The sequence below is a fragment of the Saimiri boliviensis genome, chromosome 4, assembly GCF_048565385.1.
Source record: "Saimiri boliviensis isolate mSaiBol1 chromosome 4, mSaiBol1.pri, whole genome shotgun sequence".
Lineage (NCBI taxonomy): Eukaryota > Metazoa > Chordata > Mammalia > Primates > Cebidae > Saimiri > Saimiri boliviensis.
In genome coordinates this window covers 122,044,345-122,069,801 of record NC_133452.1, presented here as the reverse complement: position 1 = coordinate 122,069,801, position 25,457 = coordinate 122,044,345, and the positions used below count along the sequence as shown (strand labels likewise).

Here is a 25,457-nt window from a genome sequence, read left to right as displayed (position 1 = left end):
ATGAGGAGAAATACCTAATGTAGACGACGGGTTGATGGGTGCAGGAAACCACCACGGCACATGTATATCTATGTAACTAACCTGCACATTTTGCACATGTATCTCAGAACTTAAAGTATAAAAAATAAAAATCAATTAATCCAAAAAAAAAAAAAAAGATTTTCAGTTTAGCTCTGGTTGAATAAAACAATAAACCACTTCCTAGTGTGATACTGATAAGCACAGAATGCATTAGTCACAGAGTCTCAGGGTAAGATTTGCTCAAAAGCTACCTTGAGTCAATAATGGGATTCAACTGGAAACAAAAATCCTGAGTAGTATTAGTTCTAATAAAATGTTCACAGTTAAAACAAAAATAAACAAACAATACTGATATATGTATTTCATGTGGTTTTAAAATTCAATCAAATATAAAATTCGGGGCATAATTCCTGTGGGGTTAATAAAATAGGTACATTTCTCTATCCAGTTGATGGAAAAATATGTAATTTCATTTACAGGCCCTGCTGGTTTTTAAAATGAAGTATTTTCCAAGTATACACAATGATACTTATATGCCTTCAGGTATAAATATTAAATGATCTAACACAACACAATTTCACTCTATTGATTTAAGGTGTCAACATGATAAAATACAACTTTATTTCCTTCTATTGCAGAAAGCTCGTCAGACTGTTTAGAGAGTGATAGACGAACTAGTATCAAAAAAAGACAGAAAGCACACTAGGGAAGATAAAAACGTATCCAACATCTATCCAAAATGATAAGCTTCTTAGAGAAATTTACCCAGAATAAGAGTGTGATTGAAAATCAAACAGAAAGGTATAGTGCCTAGTCATAACCTTGAATCAAAAGAGTTATTCTCATTATCTCAAGTTTCCAAATTATATATAGAATTGTATCCTCATGAAAATGTGGATTGAATTTTCATGTCTTGTTTCTTCAGGATTAAATTGCTTTTCAGAAAGTAAAATATTATGAACGTTTCAAAGAAAAAAGAAAAGAGCATTTTATTAAAAAAGGAAGATATTATTGGAATGTGGGTTCTACATTTTAAGGTTCTTAGAATTAAAAGCATAGAAGAGAGGTGTTAGATATTGTATAACCTCAAGTCGTCAAAGCAGGATGGGGAGTATGGTTTTTAGGAAGGAAGAGACAGCCTCATGGGAGAAACATGGAGTCCAGGGAAGGTGGTAAGAACCGCCTCAGAGCATCAGCGAGCTAGCCAAACATTAAAACGTTTAAATAGCTCTTAAGAAGATCTAGAGAAGTGCTGGAAGCCCCTGGCTAAAGTATGGTCAGGTATATAGAACCACAACAGAGGCAAGATTGTAACCAGGTTTTGAAATCTAACGTCAGATAGGGTAAATTAGTCAGTAGTAAGTGAACAAGTCAAAGGTATGGTATATAGAAATGAAATTCAAGGCAAGCATCAAGTTTAGATTGCAAGTCCTCTAAGCTTAAGGAACTAGACAGGTAACAAATGGGTTGTGTCCATAGTTTAGAAACTAAATAGTATATATGGAATTACATTTAAAAACTTAAAGTTTGGGGACAGGCTAACATTTAGGTGGCACTGTGACAACAATTCATATAGACTAATTCATATAATCCTCAAAATGACTGCACAAAATTAATGGCAGCCCTATTTTATTGAGGAGAAAACTGAGGCTATATCATAGAACTTTTCTAAAGACAAGGCACTAGCAAGTTATAGAATGGAAATTCTGCGATTTACTCACCTTCCAAGCTTCTGCCGTATCATCAGGCACTGAAATTGGATAACTAAAGGCCTTTAAAAGTTTAGAGAACAGGCTGCCAAATGCTTAAGGACTTTGAGCTACCATTTGCTTAACTGTGGTAGCATTTATACCACCCTTGACTCGCCAATGAAAAACCTGTAATAAGTGATCAGAGAACAGTGAGCGTTCTACCAAAATCCTGTAAGCAACATTAGGACTCGGTGATCAGTGTATTTCCTACTTGTTCTTTGGAAATATCTTCCACAATCCATCTTTTTGGAGAATGAGACTCATTTATAACAAATATATGCACAACCCAGGTTTTTAGAATGTTAAAGAAGTGACTTTAAAAGTCCTTAGTATTTTTCAGGTGAGAAAATTAAGACAGGTTAATACACTTAAAATTTTAAAAATATGTCTGTCCAGGGCCAGAGGGAAGAAAATACCACATAAACATGTTAGGAGTGTCTTTGTTCACTTGCTCCCACTTAGATATTTATGGGGAAAGGTCTTTAGAAGTATGAAGAATATCAACACATCTATGGTGCTACGTATATTCAGGAAATTTCGATCTGAATCACAAAGATCTCATATTTCTTTTAAGCTTTCAAAAAAAATTTATTTAAAATTAGTTTCTTATTTAAGGAAATTACTAAAAAATAATATTAGGAAGAATATAAGCAATTGTTTTTCATGATGTGTCAGCCTTGTGCTTAATTTGCCATTAGGAGGAAGCTGTAATCTCTAAGAAAGCTAATTTAGTATCGTAGTTTTTTTTAAAACGGATTAGATTATATTCTCCCAGTGACATGTTAAAGTCATATCCCTAATAACTCAGAATGTGACGTTATTTATAAATAGAGTTATTACAGATGTAATTCGTTAAGATGAGATGGAGACTGAATCCATTACAACTGGTGTTCTTATAAAAAGATCCTGTGAAGACAGGAGGATGCACATGACAAGAGAGGCAGAAATTAGAGTTACGCAGCTGGAAGTTAAGAAACATCAAAGACCGACGGCCACCAAGGACGCTAGGGGAAGGAAAGGAGGGATGATCCCCGCAGGTTTTTGAGGAAGCATGGCCCTGCTGACATTTTGTTTTAGTACTGAAGCTAGGCTCCAGAACGGTGAGACAATAAATCTCTGCTGTTTTGAGAAAACCAGTTTCTGGTATTTTATAATGGCAGCCCTGGAAGACTAATAGATGTTACATTGTTCATCAAAATATATTCACTATTCCAGCATTGGTGTCACAATGAAAACATTTAGAGTAAATATTTAAAAATCCCATGTCTTCAGCATCTACCCTTCTCTTTAAATATTTTATTTTGTAGTTCTATGTTTTCTGATTAGTACCTCTTTCTCTCTCTCTCTCAATAGTTCAAATTGTATTTAAGTCTCTCCACTCCATTTTGATTTCCTGTTACATTAAAATGCACACTACACACTACACACACACACACACACACAGAGAGAGAGAGAGAGGAGAGAGAGATACATAGAGTATTTTAGTTAAAATCACATGATCAGAACATTCATAGCTCAGGTTATTAAATATTGTAGTTAAGGAAAATTTCTCAATTCAATGTGAAGATATGAATTTCCAAGAATGAGTATAGATATACAACACTAAACATATATTTCAGAGTCAACATAAAGTATTAATTCTTGGCAGATGCAGAAATCAGAGGACCTTTCTGCGCCTCAGGGTTATAATCAGGAATGTCATTATAAACTTATCTGAGTTTTGCATTATAATAGAGCTGTTGTTAGAGACAGTTTTATAGCTGATAAAAGTTTCTGAGAAGCCTACTTGTAGCATGTCTCAACGTTGGTTTGCATTATTTTCCTTTGTCTTTACAGCTTGGCTTAAGATACGTCTAATAATTAAAAAAAAAAAAAGAGCAAGAGTCTGTCTCAAATAAAAACAAATAAATAAATAAATTCTACTTCTGACACCAAGACCTTGAGTAAATTACTTATCCTCTTACTGCCTATTTTTTCTTTTTAATAATATTGGTACCCACCTCATGGGGTTGTTAGGACAATTAAATGTATTCATTTAAAGCCCATATCAATAAATGACATATTTAAGTTTAAAAAAAGAAATACTTCTGTCTGCTTAATAAATTGATTGTCAAAATAAAAATAATCCAATGCATCAGAAAATCGCACTGGCTCAACCTTCAAAATACATCCAGAATCTGACCATTTCTCAAGCCTTCACAGCTGACAGACTAGGCTGAGCCATGGTCATTTCTCCCCTGATTAGGGCATTAGCCTCCTAATTATTCTCCCTTCCTGTGTTCCTGCCCCAGATCCACACACTGATCTGTTCTCCATAGTGCAGACTAGGCTGAGCCATGGTCATTTCTCCCCTGATTAGGGCATTAGCCTCCTAATTATTCTCCCTTCCTGTATTCCTGCCCCAGATCCACACACTGATCTGTTCTCCATAGTGCATCCAGAGTGGTCACTCAGATTATTTCGCTTCCTTGCTCAAACCCCTGGAATAAGTCTTTATTTCCATTCGAAATACAGAACAAGCTCTTAAAATTGCCTAAAATTATCAGAATCTAATTGTACTCCTCTCCCCCATTATTTATGTGACTTCATCCTCTACAAGTCTCTACCTCGCTTGCCTGCTCATACACACTGTCTCTCCTGATGATCCTAGAAAATGTCAATACATGCCTACCTTAACACAGTACTGGCTATTTGCTCTGCGGGATAGTCTTCCCTCCTACAGCTACACAGCTAGCTCTCTCCAAGTTGTCTTCCTTGAAGAGATCAATCCTGACAGTAGAATGTAGTAGTGTTATCTCTCACTCTTCAACTCAGAACTTGTGACACCCCACACTTGCTCTACTTCTTTTCCTTTTATCATATACTCTGTGTGTGTGTGTGTGTGTGTGTGTGTGTGTGTGTGTGTGTGTGTTTTATCCTTACTGTTTCTTATCTGTCCCTCTCTGCTAGAAGTTAAGCTCCAGAGGGCAGAACATTTGTTTTGTTTTCTGATTTAGTCATGTATAACTCACTATGGAGTCCAAGATGTGGTGTGCTCACAATAAAATATGCTGCTAAGTGAAACATGGTTATTATGGAAGAACATATTTTATGGTCATCACTATTACACTTAGGCGATAACACTGTTGAGGGGTTTAAATAGTATCTTAATTACTGACGTTAAATACCATCTCAAAATATTGCTAATTGATGCCTATTAAAGTGACAACTTGTCATACTGCACCACATGCTTCAAGTATAAATAGATTTGGGAGGCAACAGAAATATCTTTTTATTAATTTTCTATGTACAAGTGACTGACATTAGTAAATCGAATTGAAAAAGTCTGTGGAGAAGCAAGTTCTTCTCATTAGCAGAATTAGGTATGTTGGTCCTACCCATGGGCCAAAGCATGTGAGTCTCAGGTCTTTATTCCAGTTTTGATCCCTGCTCCCTTGCTTTAACCAATGCTGACCTAGCCTCTCTCAATACCTAAAGTGAAAGATGCCCTTCAGTAGAAGGCCCAGCTAAGGTCTGCCCTGGCAGGAAAGTCAATGAAGGCCTGAAGGACAAAAATAACAAGCAGAACCTCACTTCCTTCCTTTAAGAGTTTATTGGATGGAAAAATCCATGGCTTTCAGACAGTCAAATTGTAATGCCAACTCACCGGAACCTGAGCCAAGATAGTCTTTGCCTATATCTCATTGCAAAGTTGTACGGAGACCAAATCTTCAACCCCAGATCATTCTCATTTATGAAGCAGGTATTAAATAAATGTCAGTTACTATAATAATTATCCTTGAAACCAGGAATTTTTGTCTTCATTTCCATGATTTAGAGAGATGTCCACTGAGTATCTGTGCTGTTTCTTGGCCGAACCCTTTCCTCCCTATAAATGTCCTTCACAAGACTTATTATCACTGGACCAGGTCACTGGCTTAGGTCCTCTGCTTAGAACATGAACATGCTCATTCTCATTCATACTTTCAGTGGAGAACTGATATTAATGTTCTGAATTTCTGCTGTACTGAATCCTTGCTCAAGAACAGATAGTTCTTTCCTACATGAATCCTGTTTTCTGGACTTCTGGAATCAAGCCCTTTACTGGCTGGTTACTTAGAAATAAGCCATGACCTCTTACCTTTACATGTCTCACTAGCTGCCTAGAGTCTCCTGGTACCAAATCATTTACCCAATCAAAGTTGCTCTTAGCCATTATTAAGTTGATAATTTATTGGGATTACTGTATATTGAACTACTCAGCTTCTTCCTCAGGAACCAGTTGCATTCGATTTATTTATTTTTTCAGTCCCAGTGTGTTCTCCATTCCTAGATTTCTACATATTCATAGATTACATTACTCTGTTCATAAAAACTTTCACAGCTAAGCCTTCTTAACCTATATGAAGTTGCTAAGTCTTTGTGACAATTTTTAAGATAGATGTCTTACAGCCTTTCCTGGGATCTCCATCCTTACAGCAAAGCTTTGGATAAAATATATCTATTAACATGTCACTCCTCCTGAAAATGCCCAAATACTGCTGAAAGAAACTAACAGAAACAACAAATGGCCAAAGTCAAGGTGACACTGAGTTATGCACAATATTCTCTAGGATCAAGGATACAAAGAAAAAAAATTAAATCTTCAAGATTTTTTTTTTTAAACGGAGGTCTTCCAATAGGCAGTGAAATTTGACAGGAATTCTGATAAAGTGAGCAATAAAGGGCATTCATGAGGAGGGACTATGAACACCGAAGTGCAGAGTTGTGCAACTGTATGACAGAACTGAGGAATGGTGACTCATAAAGCAGGTTAGAAATGAGTGGTAGAGAATGACTTTAGATGTTGCAATCAGGTTGAATATTCTATTTTGAATGCTAAAGATTTTAAAACTTTTCTCATAAAAAACGAGTAACTCTTGTATCTTTCTAAAATAGAGGAATGAAAATAAGACATAAATGTATATATTATTTTTAAACCTCTAAATAGAAGACAGAATAGAAAGAATAGAGACTACAAATTATCCATTTAGAAAGTACTGCATTAGTTCAAAAGAGATCATACGAGCCAAAACTGGAATAAAATCAACAGACATAAAAGCCGAATGAGACAATTCATAAAGAAAACTCATAGTATTTTTGATAACATAAAGTTTAGCCTGAAGTTTAGAATTCCAGATGGATGTAAATTTCATGTGATAAATCAATCAGGGGAAATAAAATATGGGTAGGGAAAGAGATGAAGATTTTGGTGTTGGAAAGGTATCAATTTTATTTCAAGTTTAACGTACTGACAGGCTTATAGGTGAAACACAATAAACAGTACAAAATACAACAGTATATATCTCTGTACATACTTGAAGCTATGAGTGAAAATGCAAAGACAAATTGTGGAAGAAAGGAAAAAGAACTGACCAAAGAATGAAAGATGTGTGGAAAGAAAGGAAGAAAGAAGAAAGAGAGTGATGGGGAACATCTCAGAACACATGGTGGAGGATTCTAACAGTTAAGGGGTCAGCATGTGAAGAGGAGTCTGTGCATAAAACTGGGGTGGGAGAGTAGAGGCGGAAATTACAAAATAGTAGCACCTTGGCAGGGCTACATACAAAATTTTCTGGTCTGAGTTGAAAATGAAAATCAGGACTATCTGTTCAAAAAAGTAGGGAAAATGTATTATTACAGATAATTAGATACAAAGCTTTTTTTATGGTCTTTTTTCATTATTTTATGGTATTTTATATGCTGTTTAATATCATTCTAGTAAGCAAAGTTAATATTTTCAAATATTGGCATTACTACCATTTATCTTTATGTTGTGTAACATCAGCTTTAATGACAAATAAGAGAATTTAACAATTAGGAGGAAACATCAAAATGACAAAATTTATATATCAAGGTTCTTACATGCATTTTATTCTTACCACAACATTAGAAACACTGAGGAAAACTAACTTACCAACTTTCATTTTACTTTCTGATTTGTGCATATTCTAACAATGCTTTTTGGAAGCCAGTGGCTTGTATAACGCCATTACCTTGCACTCTCTTTGAGTCTCACTGAGCTATTACAGCCAATCACAGCTCCATCAAGTGTGAAGTCCTTCTGAGATCACACACCCCTGAAACCAACACTGGAGAGATCTGAGGGCTTCATGAAGAGCAGATAATGGGTGTCTACCACTGTCTATGTCTTTATGATAGGGTGCCATCAGAGTGGTAGAGAAGACAGGGATATTGTGACTTGAGATATAACAATAGGATTAAGGAAATCTGAAATCTAAACTTTTCTGAGTCCATGCATGGCTGACACTAAAACTTGACCAGAAAAGTAAAATAAACCAAACTGAGAATTGTCGAAATTTATCTGTATCACTATATCAGATGCTGGCAAGCTTTTCCTATAAAGAAGAATTTTGCAAGTATTCTGGGCCTGCATTGGGTAACACAACCTCTATCACAACTATTCAACTTTGCTGTTATTGTATGAAATTAGTCATAGATAATATGCAAACACGGTTCATCAACCACCCCCCGCCATGGATCAGTGCCTGTCTGTGGCCTGTTAAGAATCTGGCTGCACAGCAGGAAGTAAGCAGTGGAGCAAGCATTACTGCCTCCCATCAGATCAATGGTTGTATTAGATTCTCATAGGAAGTGAACCCCATTGTCAAATGCACATGTATCTAGGGCGTGTGCTTCTTATGAGAATCTAATGCCTGATGATCTGAGGTAGAGCAGTTTCATCCTGAAATCATCCCCCAGTCCCCCTGCGGAAAAACTGTCTTCCATGAAACTGGTCCCTTGTGCCAGAAATTTTGGGCACTGCTGAGGTACATAAATTGGTATAGTTATAGCTGTATTACAGTAAGACTCTACAAAAATGGGGATCGGGGCAGATTTGGCCTGGAGGCCATAGTTTGCCAGTCCTTGTTCTATGCTATTTTTCCAAGGTCATTTACCACTGAGATGGATATTCAGCAATGAAAATGAAAGTATTTCAAAACCAAAGACCTGTAGCATTGCACAAAAATGTTTGTATTATTAAACTATCACAACCACTCTACTGTATTTTGTATATAATGTCAATAATACTATTCCATGCAGTGACTAGTGGGAATGAAATGCAAATAATGCTCTGGTATACTGCAAACTAGCACAACACAAAACACCACAAAAGCCCAGGGTTTCATTGTTTAGGAAAATGCTAGGAGATGTACAGGAAAGAAAGTACCTGGATTTTACTTCTGATCTTATTGCTCGTGTGTGCTGGGTTTCAGCAGAAACAGTTGGGCACTGTAGGAAAACCAGCAGCATTCATTGGGTCAGTTCTAAATGGGGTGAACTGTATATATTCTAAGTAAGTTAGAACAAAAGTAACTACTATATATTGGTACAAAAGCTTCTGTCTTCTATGCAAATACTTCCTTGACCACAGGAAAAGGGTCGTGAGTGGCTCTTGACGTAGTAAAGTAACTTGGGGAGGTATGGTTGGAAGTGTCAACATTTCAGTTATAGCAAGACCATCTTTGGTGTTTTAACAGTTTTAATAAGAAGGACAACTTCTTCCACATTTGCTGTTTTACAAAATGTAAATATAAGAATGTGGAGTATGAAAACCCTGGGATGTAAACATTATTCAAAAAACTCTAGGATATTAACATGTGATTAAAAATAGGTAGAAAACAAAGAGATATTATTTTAAAGAGCTGTAGCTCATATTTGAACATTTCTGGGACCAAATAAGCAAGCAGGCAAACAATTCAATCATAGTTGAACAACTGGATAGTGAATAAAATGATGTGATTAATTCCATCCAACTGTTCTTCTAATTTCACTAAAATGTAAATAATGCTGTAGAAATGTGACTAATGATTTCAACATAAACATAATCATCTTATTATAAATATGTAGATGGCATGTTTGGACATAAAATATAGCTCTATGCTCCATGCAAGATATATACTACACTTTTTTCAATTGATTTCCTGTTAACTATTATAATGCTATGACTTATAATAATTTTCTACATATTTTTCAAAATTTTTGTAAATATTTTAATCTAATATGAATAAAATGATCAAATATGCTTTCTGAAAAATTCTTAATTTCTCACTATAAACATATTTGCAAAAACATATTTGTTCTGATAAAAAGAAAATACTAATGTGTAAAACATGCAGAAAATATAAATAAGTGTTAAAAACAATACTAACGTTCTAGAAGAATTAGGTTAAATATATGTGCTGTGCATGTATACATGTTTTTAAAAATAGGTTGTATACATGGTTTTACTATTTTTGTTTCATAGGATGAGATGATCAGTTTTCCATGTCAATATTTATTTAATAAAGCTATCTTAGGATAATTGTTTTCAAATTTTAATTTTAATAATATCATTCTCATCAGTAATAATTTTCTAAAATTGAAATTATTTTTAATGCTTTTAAAATTTCTGTTAGCAAATAATCCTCTAGAAAGATGGTGCCATTTACTCTCTCACCTGTAGTGTGTTTTCACTGTGGCTTTCCTACTTCAGACCATTATAAATAGAAAAAAAAAAATACAAACAGGTAGTTAAAATTTGTGTTCCACTTTGAATTTGATACTGGATTGCTCTTAATAATTTTTGAATATATTTTAATGCATATTTATAGCTTTTATTTGGAAATTGTTTTATTGTTGCAGTGGTCAGCATTTTCTCATCAATTTAAAAGAACGCTTAATAATCAAATGTCTGTCTTAGAAGGCAAGACATGGCTGCATATATTTTCTTTAACAATATTTAAGATCATCTTTTGGCTTAGAAAGGCATTAGTTTTAGTTAATGTACTATAAAATGTACTCACTATCAACATTTAATTTATAATTTTCTAATTTTGCTTTCAGACTTAAAAATTTCCATTTAGAGATAAAATAAATACTACTATTTGACCCAGCACTCTCATTACCAGATATATACTCAAAATAAAATAGTTTTACCAAAAAGACACACACACACTTACATATTCATCACTGCACTATTCATAATAGCAAAGACATGAAACCAAACAAGGTACCAGTCAAAGATGGACTGGATAAATAAAATGTGGTACATATATATCATCGAATACTACACAGCCACAAAAAAGAACAAAATCAAGTCCTTTGCAGTAATATATGCACAGCTTGAGGTCATCACCCTAAGTGAATTAACACAGGAACAAAAAACAAAATACTGAATGTTCTCATGTGTTAAGTGGCAGCTGAACAGTGAGTACCTATAAAGATAGGAACAGGTAGACACTGTGGAGTAATAGAAGTAGGGGAGGGAGCAAGTAGGAGTTGAAAAACCTACCTACTGGATACTATGTTCACTACCTGGGAGTGTCAATTTTTTTCCTCATGGCCCAATAGAAAGTGAAAAAATTACCAGAGCAAGAGAGTCTAAAATGATGGGCTAGCTACCTTAGGTACTTTATTGCATATGTATTTCAACTGCCTTTTTATATTAAGTTCATATTTATAATAATAATGTATGCTAGTTTTACGTTTGCTGACTTTAATATAATTACAAATTTCCAATAAGCAATACAGTGTTTAATTATCAAATTTGCTTTATCATCAAAAATGTATCTCTATACCTAGGTTTTTCAATGATAAAATGATAAAAATTTTCTAGATCCTTGTATGTATAAAATAGATAAATACTATACTAATCCTTTAGCATCTTGGAAATATTTGTCATTCTACTTCTATTTAGAGTATATTATAATGAGATTTAAATCAAAAAATGATGTAAGTACATTGTGCCTAGAGAGTAACTTGGTTAAAAAAAAAAAAATCAAAGAACAAACTATGCATACATATAGAGGAAAACAAGTAAATAGGTAGATTTTTCCATTATACTTATTTTAGTCAAATATTAGCTAACCTATATGAAAGTGCTTCACGTGGGAACTGACAAACGTTTTCTATAAAGTGCTAGACAGTAAGTATTTTAGGTTGTGTAGGTCACAGGACCTCCTTGACAACTACTCATTCTTTTGTGACACTAAGTATGAAAGCAGCTGTAGACAATATGTAAGCAAATAGGCATGTCTGTGTTTGAATAAATCTTTATTTACAGAAGCAGGCATGGAAAAAGATTTGGCTTCAAGGGCTATGGTTTGCCAATTCAGCTTAAGAAGCATGACAAGATTTTGGAGGAGAAACAGATATCCTTCTAGGTATAGTAACAAGGATCTTGGAAAATATGTGTAGGTTACTTGCCATATTATGCTAATTTACATAAGGGAGTTGAGCATCTATAGATTTTGGTATATGCAGGTTCCTAGAACCCAATCTTTCATGGATGCCAAACAATGACCACTATGAAAACATCTGCATTTACATTGTGAAAAACAATTTTAAAAGAAGAAAATACTATAGTAATCAGGACAGTTTGGAATTGGGTAAAGAAAGACATATGGATTAACAGAAAAAAAAAACAAAACAAAAACCAAAAACTAAGACTGCAGAAGTTTACCCACATGTATATGTATAAAATTGAGTTTTTTATCATCAATTGAGTTCTGAAAGGTGTGAAAGTCATTCCATGGATAAGGAATAGGCTTTTAAGCATAGTGCTCTGGAACAATTTTATCACCAAGGCTTCTTATTTTCCTTTCCTTCACTGCTAGACAATTTTAAGATGGAGTCTGGAAATAAGACTAATTAGATTAGATGGTATTTGTCAGTTGAGAAGTTAAAACTAAGCTCATTTGCTAAACAAATAAGATGGTTATGACACTCATGCTAAGAAATATTAGAAAAAAATTAAAATAATCACTGTGATGCAAATTTTAAGAAGCCAATTCAAAATTAATTAGGATAGCCTAAAAAAATTAAGAGCCTACTTAAGGAAATCCAGATTTTTGGTGAAACAAGACATTATTATGAATTTTGACAAAATATAAGCTGGGAATTGACAAATGTAGAAACCTAATATATCAACATTTGTTCTTCCAGATCTTCTTTCCACCCTTGTTTATTGTACCCTGAAAACACTGGAGATCAGTTCAAAGGATTGGCTTCAGCCTCCAGCTACTGATCGGGTTTGGTTAATAAGAAGCACCTGCAGAAGACTAGAAGCCAACAGGAAAGGGGTTGTCTGGTATCGTTTAGTCTCCTCCCTGTCTGTTCGCATTGGATTATTTATGTCCTACTTCCAAAGGCTGGAGCTTCTGTAACCTAGAAGCTTTCCTTTTTAAAGTTCTAGTCCTTCTCTTTACTCTGTTTCTTTTTTTTTTTTAATTGCATTTTAGGTTTTGGGATACATGTGAAGAACATGCAAAGACTGTTGCATAGGTACACACATGGCAGTGTGGTTAGCTGCCTTCCTCCCCATCACCTATATCTGGCATTTCTCCCCATGCTATCTCTCCCCAACTCCCCACCCCGCACTGTCCCTCCCCTATTTCCCCCCGACAGACCCCAGTGTGTGATGCTCCCCTCCCTGTGTCCGTGTGTTCTCACTGTTCAACACCCACCTATGAGTGAGAACATGCAGTGTTTGGTTTTCTGTTCTTATGTCAGTTTGCTGAGAATGATCGTGTCTTTTTGTAGGGACATGAATGAACCTGGAAACCGTCATCCTCTGTTTCTTTAGGCCCAAGGCTGGTAACTATGTTTTGCTGTTATGGGTCTCCTCAGAACCATACTATCCTTAGATTTTCTTAAACTCTACCCACATTTTAGCAAATAATCACTCTATTAAACTCTCCCCAAATACCCAATTAGAGTATGTTTATTCACCAATGTGACCCTGATGAACATGTTGGAGAATGCCAACAAATGCATTGCAAATGATGTATTATAATGACTGAATGATTAGGAAGGCAAGAAAAACTGGAAGGAGATTAGGAGATGTGGGTGAGGTCAAAATCATAAAAGAAAAGTTGCAATGGGAATGAAGGATGGGAAAATTGAAAATTAGCAGGATTATGTTTAACAAGAACCAACTTGAAGTTTTATTTCCTGGTCCTAAAGAATTAGTGCCCCAATTATTTTTAAGAGGTGGTTAGGAGGCAAATTATTTGAGATACATTTTAACTCTGCTACATTTGCCGAGAACCTTGTATGTGAGAAAAGACATATTAGGCATTGTATATGGGTCATATCAGCTAAACCACATTCTATCAGCCTGTAAACATACAAGGAGAATACTACATTTAAACTTGCAATTAATTTATCATGTTAAGAAATTGTATAGAGAAAATTACAGCATACTGAATATACCAACAAGAAGAATGACTTGTTTTTTCATGTTACTGAATTTTCAGCCATAAATTACACACATAAAGCCTTTTAAAGGTTGAGGCAATATGTAAAGCAAAAACACACACCCATATATATACAGACTTAAAAAGAGTAAACATTTTTTATCAAAGGAAAATTAATTTCACTGCCACAAAGTAACACTTAAAAATTCCACAAGATAGAACATCTTTAAATAATGAAAAATTTTGTCTTTCTGATAAATGCAATTCTTTAAAGTTTTTTCCTTTTTTATATCCTTGCCAATTTGATAGCAATCACAAGGAGAGAAGAGATTGGTGATTTCAAATGGTGCTTTAAAGTAACAAGTGTTATCTAAGAAAACTGGATTGTCATTAATATATGAAGACTCTGAATTCAAATTCACAGACGCTATTATCTCTTTTAATTTTTGTATAGTGCTTTTGTTAAATAGAAGACATGGAATTAACTTATATTCTGCATCATATAAAATGAAACACCACAATTTTAAATTTAACAATGATATAACATGCCATAGAGGATAGGAAATTGCAATAAAGTTCCAGTGATTTCACCTTTCCCATATTAAAAAATGCCAGTGCTGAAGGTAACGTTAGAAAGAGTGTTAAATTGTGTTCAATCTGACAAAGAAGCTATTTCAAGAAATGAGAATAATAAGAGTTATTTCTAAACTTTGAAAGATCTGTTGTAATGAATTGAACTAGTTCAGTTTCTGATTGCTTGCCAGCAGTATAGCTGTCTCCAACCTACTACTGTATTGATCTGGTAGCCTTTGTGGCAGTGCATAAAGAATAACCATCTGTGTCAGGTACAACAGCAGGTGCCTTCGCCATTGAACTGACTGCTGCCCTGATTACAAGACTGTTTAGAGCACCTGGTGACCATGACAGACTCTTTCTTCTCTATAGAAAAGAAACTCATTTCTAAAAGTTTACTGAACAGAAACTGAGAAACTCACCAGAAATCATCGGCGGTTGAGATGCCAGAATGGATTCCAGTGAAGACGAAGTAAGAGATCTAGTGAAGGGAAGATGACGGCTGGCAGTAGGAAATTCCTGATACTGCACACTAGGCTGAAGTTCCCATTTGAACCATTCTGAAGAATTCTTGATGTCTTTTTTAAGAGAGGTCATATAATCTGTAAAATCTGGCCAATCTGGCCTAGTTACAGACATGGAGGAAATCTGTATTGAAAGTGCTGGAGTTGCTGAAACTGTGTACAATGCAACGTTGGTGGATAATTCTGAAAAATCAGGAATTGAGCCTGTCAATGGTGGAAGATTATTTTTTAGGTCATTTGCATGTCTAATTTCCGAATATGTCTTTAAAGGAACATCTGGATGACTTTGTAAGTTTAACTCAAAATCCAGAGAACTATCACTTGGGTGAAGTTTGAACGGTGTATGAAATCTTTTATATTTTTCCATGTCCAATAAGCTGTCTTGATTTAGTTCCTCAGTGGGTCCTGTAGTTATGCCATATTGTCTTATTCTCAATAGTTTTAAAATGTTTTCTGATACTGACAGTTGATCATTAGTTGGTTGTGAAGTCAAATCAGAATTCATCAAGTCTGAAGACATAGTTTGTGAAGGGACAATGGATAAACAAGTCATCTCCAAACATAAATTAACATCCAAATTACTTGATAGGGTAATGGATTCTTCCAAGGATGAGGATAAAATTGTTCTTTTTGCACTCATCTTAGAAGGAAATAAAGATGGCACTTCTGTGAATGCCACTGATGGTGTTATTTCAGTAGCAGAAGAAAATGAATGCCCAGAAGTGATAGTTTGAGCTCCCATTAGTGCATACCAGCTGGCTAATATCGCTGAGTTCATCCAGAATGTCTCATAAAAGTGGGACTGTTTGCTATGCAAAACTTGATCTGAGAATTCATGAGAGGATTTTATTTCAGTCGTAGAACATGTTGCACATATTTGGCTTAATTCTCTTAAAGAATCAGCAGCCTGTGATTTGATGTTTGTGAGTCTCTGGTTGCTTGAAGCTTCAGTAATAACCTGATAGTCACTGGGAATGAAGGCTTTTGTACCAAATCGGTGCAGGGCTGATGAGTTTAAGATGGTTACCTGTTTAGATATAATTATCTTGGCAGGAAAAATGGGAGACATCGAGGAGCTCAGCAATCTCCAGGGCTCTTTTCTTGAAATTAAAGAAACAGCTGAATATTCTTCAATATCCTCTTGAGCCCCCCTAGAGACAACTGGAGTTGCACTTATGGAGGCAGCTGTAAGCAGGAATCCACGGGAGAGTAATGAGTGCCTGTTTAACTTAATATCAGCCCCTGGAATGCTTCTAATTATTGAAGTCATTGTGGTAGCAGATGAAGCAACAGTCTGATAGTTCTCAAATGATAAAGATTGTGTAGGAAAAATAAAATCTGTCATTAAGGAAGACATGATAAATGGGGTCCTTGCTCTCCTATCAAGAAAGGAGAGAAAGAAACCTAGTGTGGCTGCTGAAGTTTGAACAGGCATATTTGATACAGATGTTTTGCCCTGGTCAGTTTGTGCTGGGTCATGAATACCAAAGTTCAGAAATCGAGAAGAAGAAACATCTGTGGAAGAAAGAAAACTATGTTTTGCTGAAAGCTCTCTAGTGACAATCAATTCTTCGAGGAAGTAGCTTTCCAAGGATGTGCTAATTCTTAAAGTTGCCCAATCGGTGGTTGGGAGAATGTCATGCTTGACAATACCTGTCTGTTTTAGACCTACAAAAAGGAAAAGTGAAAAAAAAAATTAGGAAAATGAATGAAAAATGAACACCTTTGGCTCTGGGCTAAGTCTTCAGCAAATTGTACTGCCACCTCACATCCATTATATGCAGACAAATATGGTCCGTAAATCATATTTCTAATAAAAGTTTATGAGGATGTTTAATGACTTCGCAAATTGCATAAATGCAAAGATTCTTATTATTCACACTCCATGGGAGGGCTAACGTCAGAACAAGTGACATTACACATAATTCACATATTCCCAACTAAATGACTCTTTTGAAATAGAAAACATGAAAAATTATAATTCCTTGTCATTGACACAATCAATGAATATTTGACCTATCAGGTTAGAAACGTGTAAGATATTATTTTGCTTTTTCAAAAGGCAAAATGTTCTTCTTTTTATTAGATAACACTCTATTTAAATTTAATTCTTTAAAGGAATAGAAATTACATAGACAAAAAATAGAAAATGTACTTTTCTATTTAGAATTTCCAATACTCTCAAAGTTATTTTTTCTTAAGAAATTTATTAAGAGCTATAATTCTTACTCTATCATACATGACACTGGCTACATGAAGAGTAAATTTGAAATTTAATGTACAATGTACTATTTATAATATGACATCACTTGATTTAGAAAGTTAAATAATAGGACATGTAGGAAACAGCTTCAAGTTGTTACAATAATTCACAATAGGAAAATAAGCAAATATCTTTTATCTGAGTGTTAGTCAAATAATTTGATAGGAATATAAAAATTACATTAATGACTCAGAAAATATTAAATAAGGAGACATGGAGGCAAGTAGCACAAGGCCTTTTTAAAACGAAATGTGCTGGGATTGAGGTCCAGTTGTCTATCAAAATTTACACAGCTGAACAGAAACTGTTAATTTACATTTTTTTTTACTGATCCAGAAATAGTATTAGAAAATGACATTGCTTAAAACAAAACATAAAATAGGACACATAACCAATAATGCTCAATTTTATACTTTGTATCTTAGAAAAAAAAACTTAAATAACTCAGAAAATACACTTCTATAACACAACTTTTTCAACCTCAAACTTCTTAATATCTTACTCACTTTTACTTACCTTGATCAACTGGGTAAGTGTCCATTATGGTCAATATTCTTGTAGCCTTTACAGATGGAAAGCTACTGACCAAAGTCTCAGAAGGGGGAACTGTATATGTCTGTGTGAAAATGGCATTTGTTCTTTGAAAGGTGGGAGGTAAACAGCTAATTCTCCTTATTTCATCATCACAAAGAAGCCCAACGGAGCAGGTCTGCAAACGACAATTACAGTAATGAAATTAAGCTCAGTTTCTTTGTTCCTGAGAGAAATTTTAAAGTTTGTTTTGAGATCCATTTGCATTTTCTTAGACACATTGGATAGCTCAAATAAAATAGTTTACTTGAAAATTAAATCTCTACAGTAAATTTTACCCTAGGTTTGTTTTGAGATCCATTTGCATTTTCTTAGACACATTGGATAGCTCAAATAAAATAGTTTACTTCAAAATTAAATCTCTACAGCAGGCATCTCCAAACTACGGCCCGGCTTGCGGGGGGGCACTCTGAGGCCATTTATCCGCCCCCCCACCCCCCCGCCGCATTTCAGGAAGGGGCACCTCTTTAATTGGTGGTCAGTGAGAGGAGCACAGTATGTGGCGGCCCTCCAACAGTCTGAGGGACAGTGAACTGGCCCTCTGTGTAAAAAGTTTGGGGACGCCTGCTCTACAGTAAATTTTACTCTTACTTCAAAATTGACTCAATTCCTTTAATTTGAAATGTGCACAGCTTAATGCCCAAATTTATTCTTAATTCCTTTAAGTCAAAATATTATTTTACAGTTGTTTTTAGGATAGTTTCCAATGAGGAATTTGTACTGTATGGTAATTAATGTGGATATATAAAGCTACCTTACAAATTTTAAGAGTTTTCTGCTCTAAAAGTCATATTTAGTTGCAAACTAATGTAAAATGCAGTGTCTACAACAGACAATTTGAACACATATTCTTGTGATTTGTAAATCATATTAATTTGTATTGGCTTACAGTAGGAATGATCTTTACATGTTTTAGTTTGACATAAATAGGCTATTTCTACCATATCCTGTAAAATAGCTTTCACATGAAGAATCTGTGAAAGAAAATTGTGATGATGTGTAAATAAGTACAAGTGGACCAGAGAGATATTTTTATAAATGTAGAGTTAAAAGCTAGTAATACTATATGAATCATTTTTATTTGTAAGAAAATAATATTTCAAAATGATTTTAAAATAAAAATACAAATACATGTCTATTTCCTAATACTAAAGACATACTTAACAGGCATCCCTTTTTTGGTGTTTTAAAATTTGTTCAATATTACATCTAATTTGCAGAATACAAGTCTTGTTTCAGATGTAGGTGGTGGTTCCACAGTTCCATATTCTGTAATCACTTTCAACTCACACCAAAAGTTTTGTATAAATGTCAGATGATTCCTGATGTTAGATAACTGCTTCTCTTAACAAAGAAAAGCCCATGACCAGATGGCTTTACTGCTCAGATTTACCATACTTTTAGAAAAGAACTAGCACCAATTCTTCTCAAGCTATTATAAAACATTGAAGAGAAGGAAATACTTCCTTACTCATTCTATGTGGCCAGCATTACCCTGACACCAAAACTAGACAAGAACATCTAAAAAGCCAAAGGCAAGTATCACTGATGAACCTAGTTGAAAAAGCTCTCTCCAAAACCTTAGCAAACTCAAAACAACACTTTAAAAGGTAATACACTATCAAGTGGGATTGATCCCAGGCATGCAAGGATGTCTCAATGTATTCAAATAAATAAATGTGATTTATCATTCATCAATGTCAAGGACAAAATCTATATAAATGTCTCAATAGATGCAGAAACATATTTGATAAAATTGAACATCATTTCATAAAAACTCTCCACAAATTTGCCATAGTAGAAACATACCCTAACACAATGAAGGTCACAAATGACAAACCCACAACTGCAATCATACTAAATGGGCAAAAGCAGGAAGTCCTTCTTCTACAAACTGTAAAAAGACAGGATGCCCACTTTCATTGCTGTTATTTTCTATTGTCCTGGAAGTGCCAACAAGAGCAATTAGGAAGGAGAGAGAAGTAAAGGAAATTTAAATTAGAAAAGAGGAATTCCAATTGACTCTCCTTGCAGAAGACATAATCTAATATATAAAAAAACCTAATTCTCCACCACAAACATTCTTAGAGCTAATGAACAGATTCAGTGAAATTGTCAAATAAAAAATAACAACATACAAAAATTGGCAGTGTTTCCATACACCAATAATGAACTAGCTGAAAAAGAAAATAAAAAAGCAATCCCAGTCACAATAGGCACACAAAACAAATACATATGAATAAATTTAATCAAGAAGGTGAAAGATCTCTACAAGGAAAACCACAAAACACTGATGGAAGACATTGAAGAGGACAGAAATAAAGGGAGAGATATCCCACACTTATGGATCAGAAGAATCAGTATTGTTAAAATGACGGTATTAAGCCATCCATACTGCTATAAAGAAATACCTGATAGTTAGTGGTTTAATTGGCTCTCAGTTCTGCAAGCTTTAGAGGAAGAATGGTGTTGGCACCTGTTTGTCTTCTAAGGTAGGCCCAGAAAGTTTACAGTCATAGCAGAAGATGAAGAGGGAGTCGGCACATTGCATGAAAAAAGCAGGAGCAATAGAGATAGAGGAAGAGAGAGAGCCTGAGTTGGGGAGGAGATGGGTAAAAGACACACACTTTTAAATAACCCCATCTCACAGGAACTCACCAACTATTGTGACAACAGCAGAAATGGATGAGGGATCCACCTCCATGGTCCAAACTCCTCCCACCATGCGACACCTCCAGTATTGGAAATTGTAATTTAACATCAGATTTGGGCAGGGACAAATATTCGAGCTATATGAATGACCATGCTACTCAAAGCAATCTACAGATTCAAAGAAATCTCTATCAAAATACCAATGTTATTTTTCACAGAGGTAGGGCAAAAAATTCCTAAAACTTGTATGAAATCACAGAAGATTCTGAATAGCCAAAGCAATCCTAAGCAAAATGAACAAAGCTGAAAGCATCAGACTCTCTGACTTTAAATTATACTATGAAGCTATAATAACTTAAAATAACATGGTATTGGTATAAAAACAGACATGCAGACCAATGGAACAGAATAAAGAAGAAAGAGATATGTCCACATATTTACAGCTAGCTGATTTTTGACAAAGACACCAAACATTAGATAAAGAAGGCTCTCTTCAATAAATAGTTCTGAGATGCTTGGCTTGGTGGCTGACATCTGTAATCCCAGTTTTGGGAGGCTGAGACAGGCAGATCACTTGAGGTCAGGAGACAGAGACCATCCTGGCTAACATGGAGAAATCCCATCTCTAATAAAAATACAAAAAAAAAAAAAAATTAGCCGGGCATAGTGGCATATGCCTGTAATCCCAGCTACTCGGGAAGCTGAGGCAGGAGAACTGCTTGAATCAAGGAGGTGGCTAGGTTGTAGTGAGCTGGGATCGCACTACCACACTCCAGCCTGGGCAACACAGCCAAACTCAGTCTCAAAAATAAATAAATAAATAAATAAATAAATATAAATAGTTCTGAGAAAACTTGATATTAATATGAAGAAGAATAAAACTAGACTCCTATCTCTCATCATATACAAAAACCAACTCAAAATATATTAAGGACTTAAGCACAGGATCCCAAATAATAAAACTACTAGAAGATAACACAGAGGAAATGCCTCAGGACACTGGTATAGGCAAATATTTTTATGGGTATGACCTCAAAAGCACAAGCACCAAAACCAAAAATAGACAACGGAATTGAGTCAAACTAAGGAGCTTCTGCACAGAAAAGAAAACAATCAACAGAATGAACAGATAACCCACAGAATGAGAGAAAATATTTTCACACAATGCATCCAACAGCGAACTAATATTCAGAATTTTACAAGGAACTCAATCAAACAACTCAACAATAAAAATTACAACCCTATCAAAAAAAGTGGACAAAGGGCATGAATAGGCATTTTTTCAAAACAAGACATATAGATGGCCAACAGACATATGAAAAAGTGCTCAATGTCACTAATTACTATAGAAATGCCAATTAAAACCACAATGAGATACCATATTATATCAGTTAGAATGGCTATTATTAAAAGACAAAAAAGAAAACATATTGGCAAGGATGCAGAGAAACGGGAACTCTCAAGCGTTTTTGGTAGGAAAGTAAATTAGGACAACATCTATGGAAAACAGTATGGAGATTTCTCAAAGAACTAAAAATAGAACTACCATTCAATTCGGCATTCCCACTACTGGGTATACCTCCAAAGGAAAAATATTACTGTATCAAAAAGATACATGTACTTATATGTTTATAACAGCACCATTCACAACAGCAAAGATGTGGAATCAATCTAAATGTCTTTCAGTGAAGACAGGATCAAGAAAACTGTGGTATATATACACAATGAAATACTATTCAACCACATAAAAAGAATTAAGTCAGGTGTTTGCAGCAACGTGGATGGAACTGGAGGTCATTATCCAAAGTGAAACAACCCAGGCACAGAAAGGCAAACACCCACAGGTTCTCAGTTACAAGTGGGAGCTAAATAATGTGTACACATGGATAGAATGTAGAAAAATAAACACTGGAGACTTAGAAGGGCTGCAGAAGACAATGGAGGTAGATAATGAGAAATTGCTTATGGGTACAATGTATGTTATTGGAGTGATGGATACATTAAAATCCCAGATTTCATTACTATACCATAAACCATGTAATAAAATTGCATTTGTAACCATTAATTTGAAACAGATTTTTTAAAAGCAAAATGAGATTTTTAATGGTCACAACAAAAAAGATATCTTCAATATTATGCTAATACCCTGATTTGATTACACAATGTATACATGCATTGAACTATTACTCTGTATTTCATAAATATGTACAATTACACATCAACTAAAAATAAAAGAACAAAAGAACAATAAAGTGTCTATGTATAAAAACCTAAATATTAAATGGAAAAATATCTATAGCAAAAACACAGGATCCATACGATCCATAACCCTAATGAAAAAAGAATGCATGTAAATTAAGAAAAAAGAGAACCATAAAAGGAGAAGTTGGAAATGAATAGAAGAAACAGCAAGAAAAATAATGGAATATGATTCCACACCTTAAAGACTCAGTGATTTTTTTTTCTTTTCTCCACTCTAAGTTAATAAACAAGCCCTGCAAAGACTTTACAGATTAATAGAAATGTACATAAAACTAGGGTAGACATAAGAATGGCAACATATCAGCCTGCCATAAAATGTAGCCGTTATAGAGCTCATAAATACTTTCATGGCCCTGGTCAGCAGTTTTCTCCCAAATCACAATCAGATTTCATTATTAATTACCTTGAAAAATTACCATCACAGAATCAGGGAACTATCAAAGGCCTCATGATCAACAACCCACTCTCTGTGTCAGCATAGATATACAAGAACAGGTCTCCTCTATGGGCACTATATATCAGAATATGTAGAATTAGGCGATTCAAATGTTCAATGACATAACATTAAGATATTACCATAAGAATGATCTCATCAATAGGTCTGGAATATTTGCTCATTGTGTAAAGCTATGTATCCTTACGCAAGTTTATATTGGTATTGACAACATTTTCTCTATGATTTTCATATGTTCTCTAATAATGTGGACTACTAAAGCATTGGGTATATTACCACATTCATTATTTCTGGTTACACTTAAGTTCAGCAGACAGGAAGCCATACTTTCTCTTTCTTATATTGCATGCCTAGGCTCACATTCATTGTGTTTTGTTCTTGGAGTTTAACTCCCAAAGGCAAACTTATTTTCTCTATTTTGAACTTGAAAGCAAATGTCTGTTTACGTTCTCTAAGTACTAGAAATTATCAACTTGTATAATTTATTTAATGGTCCTTCAAGTAGATCATAACTATTTGACCTTCTTTCTTTCTCTTATCTATCCAATATATTAATGCATTCATTGAACATGTTAAATTTGGATATGTATATAGATACACACACATACACACACACACACACACACACAGACACACACACACACCAATCCATAAAGAAGACCAGCTACTGTGAAGAAGGTCATTGGTAGCTTGATGGGGATAGCATTGAATCTGTAAATTACTTTGGGCAGTATGGCCATTTTCATGATACTGATTCTTCCTAACCATGAGCAAGGAATTTTTCTCCATCTCTTTGTGTCCTCTCTTATTTCATTGAGCAGTAATGACCTTCTTCACAGAACTGGAAAAAAACACCTTAAACTTCATATGGAACCAAAAGAGAGCCTGCATAGCCAAGTCAATTCTAAGCAAAAAGAACAAAGCTGGAGGCATCACTACCAGAGTTCAAACTATACTACAAGGCTATAGTAATCAAAACAGCATGGTACTGGAATCAAAACAGAGATATGGACCAATGGAACAGAACACAGGCCTTGGAGGCAATGCCACACATCTACAACCATCTGATCTTTGACAAACTTTCCAAAAACCAAGCAATAGGGAAAAAATTCCCTGTTTAATAAATGCTATTGGGAAAACTGGCTAGTCATGTGCAGAAAGCAGGAACTGGACCCCTTCCTGACACCTTACACTAAAATTAACTCCAGATGGATTAAAGACTTAAACATAAGGCCTAACCCATAAAAACCCTAGAAGAAAATCTAGGCAAAACCATTCAGGACATAGGTATAGGCAAGGACTTCATGACTAAAACACCGAAAGCATTGGCAACAAAAGCCAAAATAGACAAATGGGACTTAATTAAACTCCAGAGCTTCTGCACAGCAAAAGAAACAGTCATTACAGTGAATCAGCAACCAGAATGGGGAAAAATGTTTGCAATGCATCCATCTGACAAAGGGCTAATATCCAGAATCTACAAAGAACTAAAACAGATTTACAAGAAAAAAACAAACAAGCCCATTCAAAAATGGGCAAAGGATATAAACAGGCACTTCACAAAAGAAGACATATATGAGGCCAACAAACATATGAAAAAATGCTCATTGTCACTGTTCATTAGAGAAATGCAAATTAAAACTACATCGAAATACCATCTCACACCAGTTAGAATGGCGATCATTAAAAAAAATCTGGAGACAACAGATGCTGCAGAGAATGTGGAGAAACAGGAACACTTTTAACTGTTGGTGGGAGTGTAAATTAATTCAACCATTGTGGAAGACAGTGTGGCAATTCCGCAAGGATATAGAAAAAGAAATTCCATTTGACCCAGCAATCCCATTACTGGGCATATAGCCAAAGGATTATAAATCATTCTATTATAAGGACACATGCACACGAATGTTCACTGCAGCACTGTTTACAATTGCAAAGACTTGGAACCAACCCAAATGCCAATCGATGATAGACTGGACAGGGAAAATGTGACACATATACACCATGGAATTCTATGCAGCCATAAAAACAATGAGTTCACGTCCTTTGTAGGGACATGGATGAACCTGGAAACCATCATTCTCAGCAAAGTGACACAAGAACAGAAAACCAAACACTGCATGTTCTCACTCATAGGTGGGTGTTGAA

The 25,457-nt window shown here is 34.8% G+C and overlaps 1 protein-coding gene across 1 annotated transcript in view; it reads right to left on the bottom strand.

The window, feature by feature from the left end:
- The window catches only part of LOC141579921 (protein eyes shut homolog), a 535,064-nt gene that overhangs the window by 488,252 nt on the left and 21,355 nt on the right, over positions 1–25,457 (bottom strand). Inside the window, exons 2-3 of the mRNA XM_039467768.2 lie at positions 17,867–18,059; positions 14,986–16,755 (exon numbers count right to left, since the gene is read on the bottom strand). Of these exons, the coding sequence (XP_039323702.2) occupies positions 14,986–16,755; positions 17,867–18,059 (1,963 nt within the window). The remainder of the gene's footprint in view (positions 1–14,985; positions 16,756–17,866; positions 18,060–25,457) is intronic.